Source organism: Rousettus aegyptiacus, unplaced genomic scaffold (assembly GCF_014176215.1).
Source record: "Rousettus aegyptiacus isolate mRouAeg1 unplaced genomic scaffold, mRouAeg1.p scaffold_m13_p_10, whole genome shotgun sequence".
Classification (NCBI taxonomy): Eukaryota; Metazoa; Chordata; class Mammalia; order Chiroptera; family Pteropodidae; genus Rousettus; species Rousettus aegyptiacus.
In genome coordinates, this window is record NW_023416285.1 from 27776023 (window position 1) to 27792711 (window position 16689).

The window sequence follows — 16689 nt, forward strand, 5'->3', positions numbered from 1 at the left end:
TGGTCTTTCACTTTGGCATATGTTCTCTCAAGGAGAATATAAAATCTTATACCTAGATCTATTTGGTCTAATTATAGCAGAACTTATATTTTAAATGCTAAATATAGATTCTCATGAAATTATAAATTTAAAGTATAAAATTATATACTTTCAATACTTTAGATGATCATGGTCCAAAATTAGGATGAGCATTTTTCAGTTTTTATGTTTAGGTGCTCAAATGGGAGGAAGTAAGTCTACTTTTAAAGAGACAACAGTTGGTAATCTTAGACCACAAATTTGACATTTTCAACCTGTTATGGATTTAAGAGCTAAAGGATTTATTTTTTTGAATATTTTAATTATTCTAGGATATATCTTTCTAACTTTCAATGTCACTTTGTTTTGGTCCAGACACATTAATTAAAATTTTATTAATTTAAGTCATAATCTGATTCTTTTCTCTTTTTCCTTGGCATTTATTAAAATATATTTTATTGGTTGCTTCCTTTGTACAGTTCTGGCTGATTCCATGTACAATACTCTATGAATTCAGTTTTGTTTTCCACAGCATTTACTTTTTTTTTATAACACTCTATATTATTGTATTATTGATTCATACCTAATTTTTTACCCAGTTTATAACCACCAAATCTTTCCCAATTCGGCAGTATCTTATTCTGTATTTGTGCATCTAGTTATTCCTCCCTTAGTGAGCCAGGTTATCTGTCTTTTGTATCTCCTGTTATTGTTGTCATCCCAGTTCTCTAATTAGCAACAACAAAAATCATAATATATTTTGATATTCCTTTCCACAGCTAAAAAGCCATAAACAAGCATTTACTGTATTATATATAACTCAAGAAGTCAGAATAGTTATATTACATAACAAATGCTCATTCTTCTCTCTTCCTGGAGCAAACTTTCATGTTCTTCAGTTAACAATGATGTAGAGTTATTACACAAGTAATTTTTATAAAGAAACAAAGGTAAGGGAAAAAAAATCACCCAATTGCTATTAATATCTTTTCCTTCTCCCTCCCTTCCTTTCTCCTTCCTTTTCTTCCTTTCCTCCTTTATTCCTTCCTTCCCTTGTCTTTTTTCTACCTATCTACCTAAAATGGTAATAAACATGTAATTATAATACACATAATTTTTGCAACCTGCTTTTTTCACTTCAAAATATATTTGAAAATCTTTTCATGTCATTAAAACCCTCTAAAGCATCATTTTAATGACTACTGGAATACATTATGTTACAGCTTTCTGGCTTTTGAAACATTTTCTAAACAATGGCATACCTGACATATAGCATTAGTATCATAAATAGCTGAAAATGTAAAAATGAAGGACCAGACAATGAAGTTAGGATTGGCAGCAAAAACAACTAAATTTTTAGAAATCAAAAATTATGTTCTCAGCATTATTTATATGGGAAGTGGGGAAAGGTATTAATTCTCAGACATCGAATTTCCTTCTAAAACTGGTTTTTCGCCATTATTAAACTCAGTCTTCTTTGAAAAGTACCACAGATTGCTTCACATTAGCCCAACATCCAGCCTGCCAGACAAGGCATCTTAGAGACCGTGTAGCAGAATTCTAAGATGAAACCCAAGACTACCACCTCCCATTAAACACGTTTTATATAATCTCCTTTGTGAATATGTTGGGAATTCACTCCTGTGATTGGGTTACATTATATGGCAAAAGTAAAGGGATTTTGCAGAAGTGGCTAATCAGGTCCTTAATAAGTTGACTTTGAGTTAGTCAAAGATTATCCTGAGTAGGCCGACACAATCAGGGAGCACTTTAAAAGAGAGTCTAGGCTTTCTCTGAAGAGAGATTTGAAATGAGATAGACACTCACCTGCTGGCCTTGAAGAAGAACCATACTGTGAAATACTATACAGACCACCACATGCAAGGATCTGTGAGCAGCCTCTAGTTGTTGAAAGTGGTCCTCTGCTGATGGCCAGCAAGCAAGTGGAAGCCTCAGATCTACTGGCACTGAATTCTTCCAACAACCACAAACTTGGAAGAGAACCCCAAGTTCCAAGAGAGCACAGCCCAGCAAAAGTCTAGATTGCAGCTATGTGAGGTATTAAGCAGAGAACTCAGCTGAGCTGTATGTGGACTTCTGACCTTGGATATGGTAAGATAACGAATCTATATTGTTTTAAGCCACTTTGTGATGATTAGTTATGCAGTATAGAAAGCTAATACAGATCATGCCATTACTATTTGATGAACAAAAAGGGGGGAATACATTACAATTGGAAGCATATTTGTTTGCTTTTGTTATGTTTTTAAATATAACAAAGTAGTGAGTAAAGAAGTTAAAAATTATGTTTCTTATAAATCAGTACTGCCAGATTGTGAATATCCATTAGGTTATCCCTATTATTCTACAAAGGCTCTGAATCATAATTTAAGAGACCTTCTAAAACATTCAGAGACAGTCCATGGTTTCTGCATGGGATGTGCATCAAGGATTCTAAATAGATTGGTTCTGAGACTCCATGAAGTACGTTAACCATATCTCCCAATATATCTGTCACAGTTTCTCATCCAGTGAGCACTCTTTTTCATTAACAAAAATGTTCCATTATAGATAAGTATGTTTTCACCCCACCTTGAAGACTTCTGATGCACTATAACCATTCTAGAATATGGAAGCTCTTTTGCCAAGTCTTTCTTCTTGCTTGAGTGGAAGAGTGGGTAAGAAAGTTAAGGCTCCAGAGCAGTGGTTTCTAAACTTTTAAAATAGAACATCCCTTGGAAAATCTGGTGAAAGTTAGAGACTACTTTTACCATAGTTAGGCACATAAGCATAAACTTTCCAACATATTTAAAGGAATTCATGAAACCTCCCAAATTCAATTTATAGACCCTTTTGATTCTTCGGGTTCTTCTAGGTTAAAAACAGCTTTAGAGTAAAAAAAGTCACAGAGCCACCAGTCTTAAGACAAACAGAACTTGCCTATTTATGACTGATGCCACCTGAATACCAGGTGTATGTCTTGTCAGGGTCCACTACAACCATCGATAAGGCTAGGTGACAGCCTACAACGCCCTTGGCAACGTGCTACTGCACTTCTGGAGGAAAGCAAAATGAAGTGTTGCTGCCACAGTAGGAAAGGATAGAGAAAGAAATGGTGACCCAAAGTGGCATCCTATTAAACCAATACCGGTTTCAGTTGATGTTCTTGATAATAAAATAAAAGCAAGAACAAAAGTCTAAATAGCCTTGCTTTGTAAGGAACCTCGAATATGTATAGTATAGTAGGCAATGTAGTCTCACTGTTCACTAAGATGATACAATCTACTCCCTCCTTTTAGGGACCTCTCTAGCGTTTTGTCCTCTTAGACTGCCAGACTACAAATATGGGGGGTTAAACATTTTCATCTTCACACACTTTCCAAGAGCCAATAGAATGAAAACAGTAGCCCTCTGAAAAGGATTAGGAAGATTCATATAAGGCTTTCCCTCAGTTTCTAAGGGGTAAACAGTAAATGCATTATAAGCAGAGTCTGAAAAGCACTGGCCATATTCTTTACTGGCTATGATTAAGACATTAAGAGAAATACTCCTATGCAGCCTTTACTTCTCTTCCTCATACTAGGATTTTCAACAGGTGCAACCTCAACTTGTATTAACTGTACTGAGCAGACTTTGCCCAAATACAGGAGAAGTGGCCCTTTGGACTAGGCTATTTCAACTCAGATGGAAGGTATAGGGGGTCTTAAGTAGCCACATCTAAGCTGCACGTTCTAATCCAGATGTATTAGTAATAATCCAGATGCACAAGTAATATATTAATATTCCTAACATCAGGGTCTATTTTGAATTGGTTCCAAACTTGGAGGAAAAAGAGAACAAATAGAACTTTATGGAGAGATACCATGAATATATACTTTTGGTGTTGAGCAGAATAAAATTATCTCATTTTTTCCTGTCAGTAATGGAAACTTCTAGTGGACCTAATTCACATGATACATATTGAAAAGGTTAGTCAGAGGATTGCTTCGCAGTAGCAGCTAGAAGGAACTAGATGTAGTTTTAGACTATGAACCTCATGCCAAATGAGCCTAAATGAGGAACTTACTCCAGAAGTCCACACAAAACCAAGTGAGAACCATAACTCAACATCAAGCTAGGTTTAAGGTATTTTGACAAATTTGGTCCTCACATTTCTTTCTTTTTAGGTTATTGGGATAAGGCAGATTCTGCCAAGACATTTAATCAGTTATCTATGTTTCCTGACCAAAAGTCATTTATCGGTTAGTATTATAGTATTGTCTTATAGAAAATCTGAATAAACTAATAGAATAAACAAATAATAGAAAATCATCTTTTGAAACCTCAGGACAGAAAAGTGCTAAGAACTCATAGTAATGTCCAGATGAGTTAAGAATCAGTTACGACTGGGAGAAAATATTTGCAAATTATATATCTGATAAAGAACTACATCTAGACTATATAAGGAACTCTTACAACTGGATAATAAGGAGGCAAATGACCAAATTTTAAAACAGGTGAATATTTGAAAAGACATTTTACCAAAGAAGTTACAGAAATAGCCAAAAAGCACATGAAAGTTACTCAACAGCATTAGTCATTAAGGAAATGGAAATTAAATCCACAATGAGACACCACATCATTCCCATTAAGATGGCTATAATAAAAAAGACAGACAAAGCAAGGATATGGAGAAACTACAGCCCACAATCCTCATACATTGCTGTTGGGTATGTAAAATGGAGCAGCCACTTTGAAAAATTTCTAAGTGAAAGAAGCCAGCTACAAAACGCTGCATACTGTATGATTCCATTAATGCTAAATATACAAAAAAGGCAAATCTATGGAGAAAGAAAATAGCCTAATGATGTCCTGGAGCTGAGAGTGGAAAAGAGGAGTGACTTTGAACAATTCAAAGGATCTTTTAGGGCGAAGGAAGTGTTCTAAAACTAGATTTGGGCAATGGTTGCCCAACTTAGTATACTAAAAGTCATTGAACTATATACTTAAAGCAAATGAATTTTATGATATGTAAACAAGACCTTAATAAAGCTATTTTTTTTAAGTATCAGTTGTGAATTAGACAGCAATCAATGTATTGATGAAAGAAATTGAACAGAAAATATTTTTGAAGAGCAGTGTGGCAATGTCTATCAAGACTTCAAATTTATATATCCTTTGACAAGCCAACATTTTTAGGAATTTGCCCTATATATATTATATACATATATACTCATATACATGCAAAAAATATATAAACAAGGCTATGGCCTGAAATATTGCATGACATTTTTGAAAATATTCTAAATGGCTATTATTAATAGTTACATAAAGTAAAATATATCTACAAAATGAAACAATTTTTTTTAGGGAAGAGGTCAGTTTCTAGGTACTGTTGAATCTAAGATCCATTGCTAAGTGAAAAAAATATGTAACACATATATGTTCCCACTCATATAAATATATATGTTTGTATATGCACAGTGTCTGAATATTGTCTTTGGAGAGAAAGACTAGAGAGGGAATAAAGACTTTTACTTTTAAATTATACATATAAATAAAGATATATATCTTTCTACTATTTTAACTTTTTACAAATAACATGTATTTCTCTTATTTAAAAGAAATTAATAAAAAGCCACTAAAAAAAAAAGTAAGTTAAAAAAAGAAACTAGTTAGTTGGTTGCTGCTTGAGGATTAACAGTTAAATATATTGAAACTATCTGAGGCAGAAAAAAGAAACCACATTATAGTTACCATTTTCTGAAAGGATTATTCCAATAGCCTTTGAATTGGTGCAGTGAGGAAACGTAACTCTTACAAATTTCAGTATATAGTACATGTCATTATATAAGATTAGAAGTGGCCAATTCATAGATAAATTCAATCAAGATATTGCTCTTAGAGGAAGGAGGAACATTTTTCCCCATGCTACTGATGGTGGCAATCTGTTCAGTATAAGCTGTTTTTCTGTATGAAGGTGTATAAAAAGACCATCCTCACTCTATCACAGTAGGGTAGTAATAGTAACAGCTACTATTTATTGTGTCTGCTCTGTGCTGAGTACTCTACATATACACGTTATCTCTAATCCTCGCATCAACTCAGCACTGTAAGAATTATTATCCTCTTCTCATTTGAAGAAACAGGTTCAGAAAATAAAATTCCTTGCAAAAAGATATACAGAGAGTAAGTGCTAATGGAGGTAGTTCTCCTTGACATCAAAGCTGATGCTCTTCCACCACGTCTTACGGTAAGAAAGAGCACATTTAGAGAAAATATCTTTCACGATTTGACTAGCCAAGCATTTTTACATCAAGGTTCGAATTCTTACCTGTTCATCTACCTCTTGAAAACTGTCAACATCAGTGCCGTTTGCTTCAAACTTTCCACATGTGCCACTAAGAGATGAGCTGCTATCACTTATACTACCTTCCGGGGTACCTGTGACACTGTCGCTAGCTGGCCGTGAAGATACAAAGAGGCTGATGTTATCAAAATCATCATCACAGAGCCTGTTGTCAGCATCCACCTTCTGTACTTTTGCTGGATTGTAGGGTTTTAGAAAGGAAGAATATACATATCCTTTTATAACTGGATAGGAATAAAAAAGGAGAAACAAGGTCATTTGTATACACTTTCCAAACATTTGTGTTTAGAGAAGCACATAGAGGCCCCTGGGAAATCTCAACCAGAAGAGAGGTGGTAGTTCTGTGGATCTTAAGCAAAAAACTTACTTCCTGTGTCAACAAGCCACCTGCTTGTACTCCCCAGTGGATCTTTCTGTTCCATCACGGCCACTAACTCCCCTTCCAGAAGATTGATGTCATTTTCTTGTGTAGCATTGCACTTGCGCTTAGCTTGGTAGAGTTCCTCTGTACTGTATGTAGACAGAAGCTTGGCCCGGTGAGTGTCAGTTTGACGTGGCACTTCTGGCTGGGAGAAGAAGTAAGGAGAAATTTTGGTTTCGGTAGATGTATAATAAAGTCCTCACTGAGTTGATAAATATTTCTTCGGAGATTTTTTTAAATGTCGAAGCCACACATGGCTTCGAGAGTATTTCAATCTTGAGGCATAGATTGGATTACTATTGGGAAATATCCAACTGACTTATACAGTGAAAAATTATCTGGTTAGCACATGAGGGCAGTATTGTAGAGAAGAAAAAAAATCAACTGAGAAGGCAGAGGTTCTAATCTCTCTTGGATGTTGAACAAGTTTTTAATTCTTTGCCATACAGAAGACAATCCCTTGCATAGTATGCACTTGATAAATAATATTTAACTAAATGAATTAAATATTTTTCTGGGAAATAATATCAGTAAATTAGGCAGAAGTTCAGAGGCCTGGACCCCATCCCAGTTCTGTCACTAAGTGATTGAGAAACCACTTAGTGGCTCTGATTCTTTATCTAGAAAAGTGAAATGTTTGAAATATATGATTTTACCCTATAAACTTCTATTCATTCATTCAACAGATATTTATACAGTGCCTACCTTCTGTCAGGCACCATTTTAGTTGCTTGGGATAAATCATGTACAAAGCAGATAAATATCTATAACTTTACAGAGTTTATAATAGAGATGGTAGATATGAACAAGAAACTACATATAATAAGCAAGTAAATTATAGGATATTAGAATAAGTGATATGGAAAATAATATACTATGATTTGAACAAGGCAAATAAATGATAGTCATCATTGTCATGAATGCTGCCAAACTCACCAGAATTTGCACATACTTCTTCTTTTCAAAACTAAGTTTCCTCTCAATAAAGGTGGCACTGTTATCCTTTACAAAATTAAGATTTTGAAATTCTTCTAGTACTTGATTCTGAATTTCAGAGATGTTTGAAACCAACAGTGGTCCCTATAGGCAGAAATAATACAGAATTGTTCTCAGACAACTACTTAACCATATTAGGTATTGAATTTAGTAGAGCGATGAAGAACAGCTGAGAAAGTAAAAGCTCCACAGCAAAAAAATTAGGCCAACGTGGCAGCAGTCACCTCCGGTGTCCTGGGGTGGGATAGTGGGAAGGGGAAAGAGGCTAAAACAAGAAGCATTGATTAAGAGTCTGTGATGGCTTTAAAACAAAGCAGCAAATTCTTTGACATGTTTCTTATCAAGAGATGGAGACCATGTCCCCTCTCCTCAGAATTGGGTGGGCCTTTCTGATCACTTCGGTGAGTAGAATGTTGAAATAAATAGAACAATGGAAGTGATACTATCTGAATTTCAAGTTTGGGCTAAAAAAAAAACATTCAGTGTCTGCTGGTTTCTCTTAGGATACTCATTCCTGGGAGGCCTTCATGACCATAGAAGAAGTTCAGCTGCACTGTGACCACTATATTGAAAGACCAAGTTGAAAGATCAGAGAGAAGGAGCAAAGGGAGATCTATGGAGTCGCAGCTATTCCAAGTCTCCAGCTGTTTGAGTCATCCATCATCATCTTATTACCAAGCTCAAACTAGGGGCCCGAGAAAGTCTTTGCGATGACTCCAGCCCCAGTTCTTATGTGACTGCAACCTCATGAGAGACATGAGAATGATGTCTTGAGCCCCGTGAACCTCCAGAACCATGAGAGATAATAGTAATAAATGACTATTGGTTGTTTCATACCACCACATTTGTTGTAATTTGTTATGCAGTTAGAGACAATCGGAACTGTTTTAAAGCAGTTGGATCCCCAGATTCTTTCGCATTTCAGTAAAGCTTGGTGATTGCCTTTTCCCCACCTTGGCAGAAAATAAAGTTTTCTTCTTTGTAAATGATAAAACAGAGAGCCTCCAGACTGGGGAGGGTTAAGTGACAGGATATACACTGGACTCAGAGATCCCACCAAGCAGGTCTAGCAGTCAATTGTACCCCTCTAAGCAGAGGATTTGAAGAGTCATTTTTGGAGATTTTGAGCAGCCCAAGAGGAAAGACCTATAGATGCTATTATCAGGTATTTCCAAGTGAAATTATAGTCAAATTACTCTGCACAATAGTGAAGCTCAGAGTTTTCAACTCCTGCTTATGTGCTCAATGCTGCCAATTAGTCTCCTATGCTTTATCAGCGATGAATAATCAAGTATATCAGACATCTAAGGCATGCCTCTAACATGAAAGAAAGTCTGATAAAAAGCAAAGCAACCTGTCTAAATTATAAGAAAATAAAAAACTTTCGAAAATTAAAATTATGAGAGCAAAAATAAAATAAATCAAAAGATGGGTTTGAATATTAAGTTAGAATAACTTAGGAAATTATTCTTAGGAAGTAGAGAAAAGCAACAAAGAGAATATAAGAAAATATGACAAAATTAGCAGAACAACCCAGGAGATTCAGAAAGAGAAAAGAGAGAAAAAGGTGGAAAGTAAAATCATCAGTGAAAGTTTTTAGAAGCAGAAGACATAAATTTTCATGTTGAAAGGATCCCACCAAGTGTCCAACACACAGGGTACATCATTAAATTTCAGACTGACTAAGACAATAAGAAAATTCCCTGAGCTTTCAGAATGAGATAGAATGGGAGAAGTACATACCAACCAGACCTCAGCGTTCTCAACAGAAACATTGGAAGCTGGAAGACATGGAACAATAAGATGCCTTCAAATTCAAAAAGAATAACTTACAATTTTACACCCACCTACACTATAACTTAAATGTGATGATAGTATAAAGACATTTTCTGATACTCAAGGTTTCAAAATTATTAACTTTCTAATTTTTCTTTTTTAAAAAGCTATTCAAAAACAAGTTCCCTCAAATACAAGCATAAAGCAAGAAAGAAATCAACATGAGATAAAGAAATGTGAGATTCCCACAGAGAAGAGAGGTGAAGGAATTCCCCTAGAATGGTGACAAAGTGTGATCCCAAGATTACAGTGAGTTATCAGATAAAAAGGGCAACCAGTTCAGAAGGGACTGGGTCAGAAAGCTCTGGAAGAGAGACATAATTAATAGAATACCTCACACATCTGAATGTCTTAAGAGGTGATTTAGCAAATTGGCAGATAACTCTAGACAAATAAAATTAAGCTACAGATAAAAGAAAAACACATTATTAACTTCAGAGAAAACCAAAAAGCTACGGATGAAAGAAAAGTTGTCACAGTGTTGTGTAGCTGAACTCTAACTAGCATTCATTTGTGCACTGAATATCTTTTGGTTTCTTCTTCAAATTTTTTCTCTTTCTTTTTCCATCCTGCTTTGTGCTCTGGGAGGCTGATCAATACAGAATGTATCAACAGTTTCCTTATGCTCTGGCTTCCAGATGGATTCAGTCGATGAAAAGCATCCACAGGAAATCAGAATGAGCAAGGAATGTGAAAAAAGGATATAGCTGACCCTTGAATAATACAGGAATTAGGGGCGCCCAACCCCCACCCAGCGCAATTGAAAATCTGCATATAACTATTGACTCTCCCAAAGCATAACTAATAATAGCCTGCTGTTGACTGGGAACCTTACCAATACCAAAACAGTCGATTAACACATATTTTGTATGCTATATACATATATATTATATACTGTATTTTTAAAATGAAGTTAACCAAAGGCAAAAAATTTTATTAAGAAAATAATAAGAAAGAGAAAATACATTTACAGTATTTATTAGAAAAAAAATCTGCATATAAGTGGACCCTGTTAGTTCAAACCCATGTTGTTCAAGGGTTAACCATATTTATTTCCTTAGTTTCCTTTCTGCAGTATTGACTGGTAGGCGCAGCTCCCATCAGGCAACCCTCTCCAGTAAATTCTCTCTACACATTCCTATAACTACTTTTCCCCTTGTTCCTTCAAGTCTAGATGTTTTAAGTTTCCCTAACCCACTTTTTTTGACAAGGCCCATGCAGTGCACTATTCCTTAAAGTTTCCCAGTGCCATACTCACATTTTTGTAAATAGTCCTTTTATTAAATTTTTCTTCAAGTGTTTTTTTAAAATGTGTTATGTTTTTCATACTGGGATCATGACTGAAATACAAGTCAAATAGTTTAAATGCTAAATATGAATGCAAACAAATTTATAATACAAATGTATTAGAGGGCGGGGAAATAACAGAGTACATGTGAACATATGTATGTCACCAGGACAGAGAGAAGAGAAACACCTAAATTCTCATTTCTATGATGGAAAGCATCATGCATAAAAACTGAAAATACGCAAGAGTCTTATTTTAAAATATGACAGCAACTACCAAAAGAATTATCTAAAATAGGGGTCCCCAATCCCTGGGCCAGGGACTGGTACCCGTCCATGGCCAGTTAGGAACCGGGCTGCACAACAGGAAGTGAGAAGCTGGTGAAGCTTCATCTGTATTTGAAGCCGTTTCCCAGTGCTAGCATGGCCACCTCAGCTCCACCTCAGATCATCAGGCATTGGATTCTGACAGGAGCACCGGTCCCTGGTGCCAAAAGGTTGGGGACCACTGCTCTAAAAGGGTTGAAGAGTAGTTGCCTCCAAGAAAGGAGAAATGGGGGAAAGAGAGTGAAGGACTATTGTTTTTTTTAACCAAACCTAAATAATTGCTTGTACATTTAAATCATGTGCATGTATAACTCTGATAAGAAATAAAATTTAAAATGGAGCTTTGGATTCCTCAAAAAATTAAAAATAGAATTACCACATAATCAAGCAATCCCTCTTCTGGGGATATATTTAAAAGAATTGAAAGCAGGATCTCGAGGAGATATTTGCAGATTCTTGTTTTTACCAGGATTATTAACAACTGCCAAAAGGTGGAAGTAAATCAAACATCCATCAACAGATGAATAAATACAGAAGATGTGGCATATATATACATACAATGGAGTTTTATTACCCTGCCCCAAAAGTAAGGATATCCTATCACATGCTAACATGGATGAATCTCGAGAACATTATGCTAAGTAAAACAAGCCAGTCACAAAAAGACAAGACTCTATGATTCCACATATATGAAGTATCTGAAGAAATCAAATTCATAGGAACAGAAAGTAGAATGGTGGTTGCAGGACCTGGGGAAAGGGAGAAATGGGAAGTTGTTGTTTAACGAGTATATAGTTTCAGTTTTGCAAGATAAAAATGTTCTGGAGATCTGTTGCACAACAATGTGAATATACTTAACACTACCAAACTATATGCTTAAAAATGCTTAGGATGATAAAATTTTGCTAAATGTTTTACCACAAGTTTAAAAATTATATAATTTTATTATCCTCATTTTATTCATATGAGAAAATTATTGAGATATACAGGGATAAATTAATTTGCCCAAAGTAATATGGTGATGAGTGGGTATTAGAACAAGGTATTCTAGTGCCAAAGTCTGTTCTCTAACCATTATTTAATTCTACCTTTCAGAAACCTATAGAGTTATGAAAGATGTCGCCACTGGAAAAACTGCATGCGGAGCATATGGGATCTCTGCATCACTTCTCACAACTGCTCATGAATCCATAATTGTCTCAAAAAGTTTAAATATATATAGGGCATATAAAATATATAATAAAATCATTTTAATAAGGATTACTATCTCCCAAATGCCTTTTGCTTTAGGGCATTATCAATTTGTCAAAAACAAAATACACTTTGCCCTTGTTCTATTATGGACAGCAATGTGAAAGATATTTAGATAATATAAAACAGGAACACCTTTAAAAATTCTATAACTCAGAATGGGGGGTCAAAGATACCTAAAATCACATGTCTTTTATGATTAGTGAATTCCTACCAAGGCTCAACTTTACCGTGAACTTCTGAACCTGCCTTCCACCATATGGGACACAAAAGTCTCTTTCTATAGACCTCAGAATAAAATTTCCCAAAGAAATTGCAAATTAAACGAGTCTCATTGAGAAAAATATAAAAACAAAAATAAGTAACTTTTTTATAAATAGTGGATGGCCATTTGGAAAACATAAAGTTGCATCCATATTTCACATCATGACCCAGGATGAAATCTATATTGATCAAAGATTTAAATAAAAATTATGAAAATATAAACCATAAATGCACTAGAGGAAATATGGGTGAATTTATGGAGCCTCCAGGCATGGAAGTTCTTTCTAATTATAACTCAAAAATCTAGAAATCATGCAATGAAAGATTAATAAATTTTATTACATTAAAAAACCAAACTTCTGCATGACAGCAACAACAAAAATACCACAAAGTCCAAACACAAGTGGTAAACTGGGGAAAATAGTCTCTATTTACATCTCAGACATAAGGCTCATCTCACTAGTATATTTGTTGCTTCTAGAAATTGAGGAGGCGGGGAAGACCACCGACTCAACGGAAGAAAGGGCAAAAGACATGAAAAGCTGGCTCACAAGGAGAGAAATAGAAGTAACTCTCAAAATGGGAAGATTTCCAACCTCTAATCATTAGTAGAGAAATACAAATTAAATTCACACTTGAACCTATCAGATTGGCAAAAATCCAGAGAAACCAACACTTTTGTATGTTTCAGGTGGGAATACGAAATGGCACAACCCTTAACGAGGGAGCCAGGCAACACTAGCGAGACACATGTGTGTCTACCCTTTGACTTAGAGATCCCACTTCTGGAAATCTAATGATACATCTGCCCATGTCTAAAAAGACTCTGGCACGATTTGTAATAGAAAAAGGCTGGAAATTGTCTAAATATCCACCAATAGGAACAGGTTAACACATAAAAGAATAATACATATTGTATGATTTTGTTTATATGAAATACAAACCAGGCAAATCGGTCTGTGGTACTATAATCAGAAAGCTGTTTACCTGTGGAGGACAGTAGCCTGGGAGTGGTCATGAGTAACACTAATGGGATCCTGGAAAGGGCTTAGGTCTAGATCTGCATGGTGGCTACATAGATGTACATACATGCAAAGGTTCTTTGAGATACACACTTCAGACTGATGCACTTTAGAGTATATAATCTTATAAGTAATACTTCGGTTTAAAAAGCTTAAAAATATGGGACCGATCAGAAAAATACAAATCGAAACCACAATGAGATATCAGGTCACACCCGCTAGGATGCTATAATAAAGTAGACAGATGTGAGGAAATTGGAACCCTCAATTGTTACTCTTGGGACTTCAAAATAGTGAAGCGACTATTGAAAACAATCTGGCAGTTCTTCAAAAGGTTAAAAATGAAGTTAGCATATGATCCAGAAATTCTACTCCTAGGTATATACCTGAGAAAGATGAAAACATGCATCCAGTAAAAACTTGAATATTCATAGCAGCATTACTCATAATAGCTAAAAAGTGGAAATACCCAAAGGTTCAACAACTGAAGAATGGATAAACAAAATGTGGCTTATTCATACAATGGAATATTATTTGGCAATAAAAAGAATTATGTACTGAAACATACTGAAACAAGAATAGGCCTTGAAAATATTGTGCTGAGGATAAAAGCCACATATTGTATAAATAGAATTTATACAGTATGTGGTTCTCATATTGTATAAATTCTATTTAAACAATTGTGGTTCTCATATTGTATAATCCTGTTTATACCAAATGTCCAGAATAGGCATATCTGTAGAGACAGAAAATGGATTGGTGGTTCCCTTGGGCTGTGTAAGTGAGGGGGAAATGTGGAGTCCCTGCTAATAGTACCGGGTTTTGTGGCGTGTGACAACAATGTTCTAAGATTGACCACAGTGATGGTTGTACATTCTGATGAATATACAAAAAAACTTTTGATAGGTTGACTTTATGGTATATGAATTATATCTCAATAAAGTTTTTACCCCCCCCCCAATAGGGGGCTGGTAATATAGTACCATATAGCTATGCGGTAGACTAGTATGGAGCTATAAAAGGAAGGAGGCAGCTCTCTGTGTGCTGACACGGATGATAAAAAGCAAGTTGCAGAAGGGTGCTATAATATACTAGTTTTGTGTAGGGAATAACAATGTATATTTGCATTTACTTTTACCAATACAAAGGAGCCCTAAGTAAATAAAAATAAACTAATAACCATAGGGGTGAGAGCAGGAAATGGGACGGTCAGGTGACAGGGGCGGGTATACGGCTGCTTATATATTTTTTATATAGTTTTGCTCTTTAAACCATGTAAGTTAGCAAGTGTTTATTTAACTTAAAATAATTCAAAGACTAAGTTAAAAGTTAGAGACTCAGTAAAAAATAAATAGGGGCAATTCGTTTTCCTCCAAATGTTGCCCATTAAATATCTAGTCAGCTGAGTGAGAACTAATACACTTGAAATGAAGGGCCAAGAAACCAAGCTGATTTTTTTAAGCTGATAATAGGTTGTAAATATCCTTCTTACTTTTCAAGAAATGATTATAAAACCATAACTTAATGGAAGGCTAAATGAGATACACACACACGACTTCTCTTCCTTGGAAAAAAACAAAAGCAAAATGAAGACTGGCTTGACAGTTATCCTACTTCTGTCATTACACTGATGTGTCTTCCTTTTTGGATCCACATCTTACTCAGAGTTAACAATTTAAAAACTGTAAAACGGAAAGAGAACACAAAGTATAAATTGATTAGCTTCAACACAGCATCAGGCAGGTGGAGCAACGTTGGTCCCACCAATGAGCAGTGCAAAGCCGAAAGGGGTTTGGTATTTGAATGGGAATCTCCAAGAGGAACTACAGTGTGGAAGTTACAGCAAATCCAAACTACGAAACTTTTAGCTTCCTGTGGAGGAGAGCAGAAGACTGACAGGCTTCAGTTAAAGTGCAAACCACACACACACACGCACGCACACACGCAGTACACTCGTGCACGCTGACTGGCGTGTTTTGCGTGGGCATGGTTTCTGACAGATCCTAAGGGCCGAGGTGGCCAGGTGCTGGAGCTGTGCTTACCGGCTGCACTGTGGAGTAAAGCCGCTGTGCCACGAGCATCAGGTCCCTGAGGAGCGTGATGAAACTGCGCAGGCAGTTGGACAGAATCTTCCGTGCAGCCTGGTTGAACACCTGGAGCTCTTCCACAAGCTGGGCGTTGAGGGCCTCATATTCCTTCTTGGCCAAGTTTGACTCATCTCCTGCTGCTCGCTGCAGGTAGCTGTTGTAGTCCAGCAGTTTGTCATAGCGTTTCTGGATGAGCTTCTGAGGCCCTGGGAACAGGGACAGCAGGGCTGACAGGGGTGTCAGGACGAGTTTCTGTAAATGAGCTACCTGCCGAAAGAGAAAATAATCTCGTCACAGAGCGAAGAATGAACAATACCATGTCCAGTGCTGTTATCAGTGGGCTTACTTCGTCCCTGCGCTGCTGCAGGGAAGTATCTAGCCAAGTTAAAGGGGATGTGGTCATTTTTTCATCTAGCTAAACCCGTTCAAGGACTTCAAACAGCAACTCGACTCTAACATTGAACCTGAAAGACCACTAGGAAGAAGAATATAAAAGTGGAAGTCTGAACACCCAAAATATACTCCACCTTTCTCTCTATAGCCAGTGGTTTGTCATTGGGGTCACTTCCTTCAACATTTCCCCTTTCTCTTCTTTCTAATCTCAGAGCCAGCACACGTGGGGAATGGGGGCAGCCTTTGACTGCCAAGACTGTGTAAGTGATTCACCAAATCGTTTTGCTAACAATAGAAGGAAGATAGTTGGTTTTAGAAAAGACTATGTCCTCCTCCTCCCACATCTGCCTCAATTTCCTGGCTACCCTGGAGGCTAATTTTGGTAGTGGAATTGTATCCTCTATACAAATAGCAGTCTTGTTATAAATATTCTACTCC

The 16689-nt window shown here is 36.2% G+C and overlaps 2 protein-coding genes across 5 annotated transcripts in view; one reads left to right on the top strand and one right to left on the bottom strand.

Moving 5' to 3' along the window:
- Nucleotides 1-12347, top strand: part of INTS12 (integrator complex subunit 12) — a 43813-nt gene extending 31466 nt beyond the window's left edge. The window contains exon 8 of one of the 2 annotated variants that reach the window (XM_016134602.2): nt 12330-12347. The gene's annotated coding sequence lies outside the window, so the exon portion shown is untranslated. Of the gene's footprint in view, nt 1-8287; nt 8624-12329 lie in introns of those variants that run through there. The other variant, XM_016134601.2, reaches the window with a different exon arrangement.
- The window catches only part of ARHGEF38 (Rho guanine nucleotide exchange factor 38), a 118211-nt gene that overhangs the window by 2799 nt on the left and 98723 nt on the right, over nt 1-16689 (bottom strand). For 2 of the 3 annotated variants that reach the window (XM_036227640.1, XM_036227641.1), the window contains 4 exons: nt 15814-16125; nt 7725-7868; nt 6735-6933; nt 6332-6591 (listed from right to left, as the gene is read on the bottom strand). In XM_036227640.1, the coding sequence (XP_036083533.1) occupies nt 6332-6591; nt 6735-6933; nt 7725-7868; nt 15814-16125 (915 nt within the window). The remainder of the gene's footprint in view (nt 1-6331; nt 6592-6734; nt 6934-7724; nt 7869-15813; nt 16126-16689) is intronic. The other variant, XM_036227642.1, reaches the window with a different exon arrangement.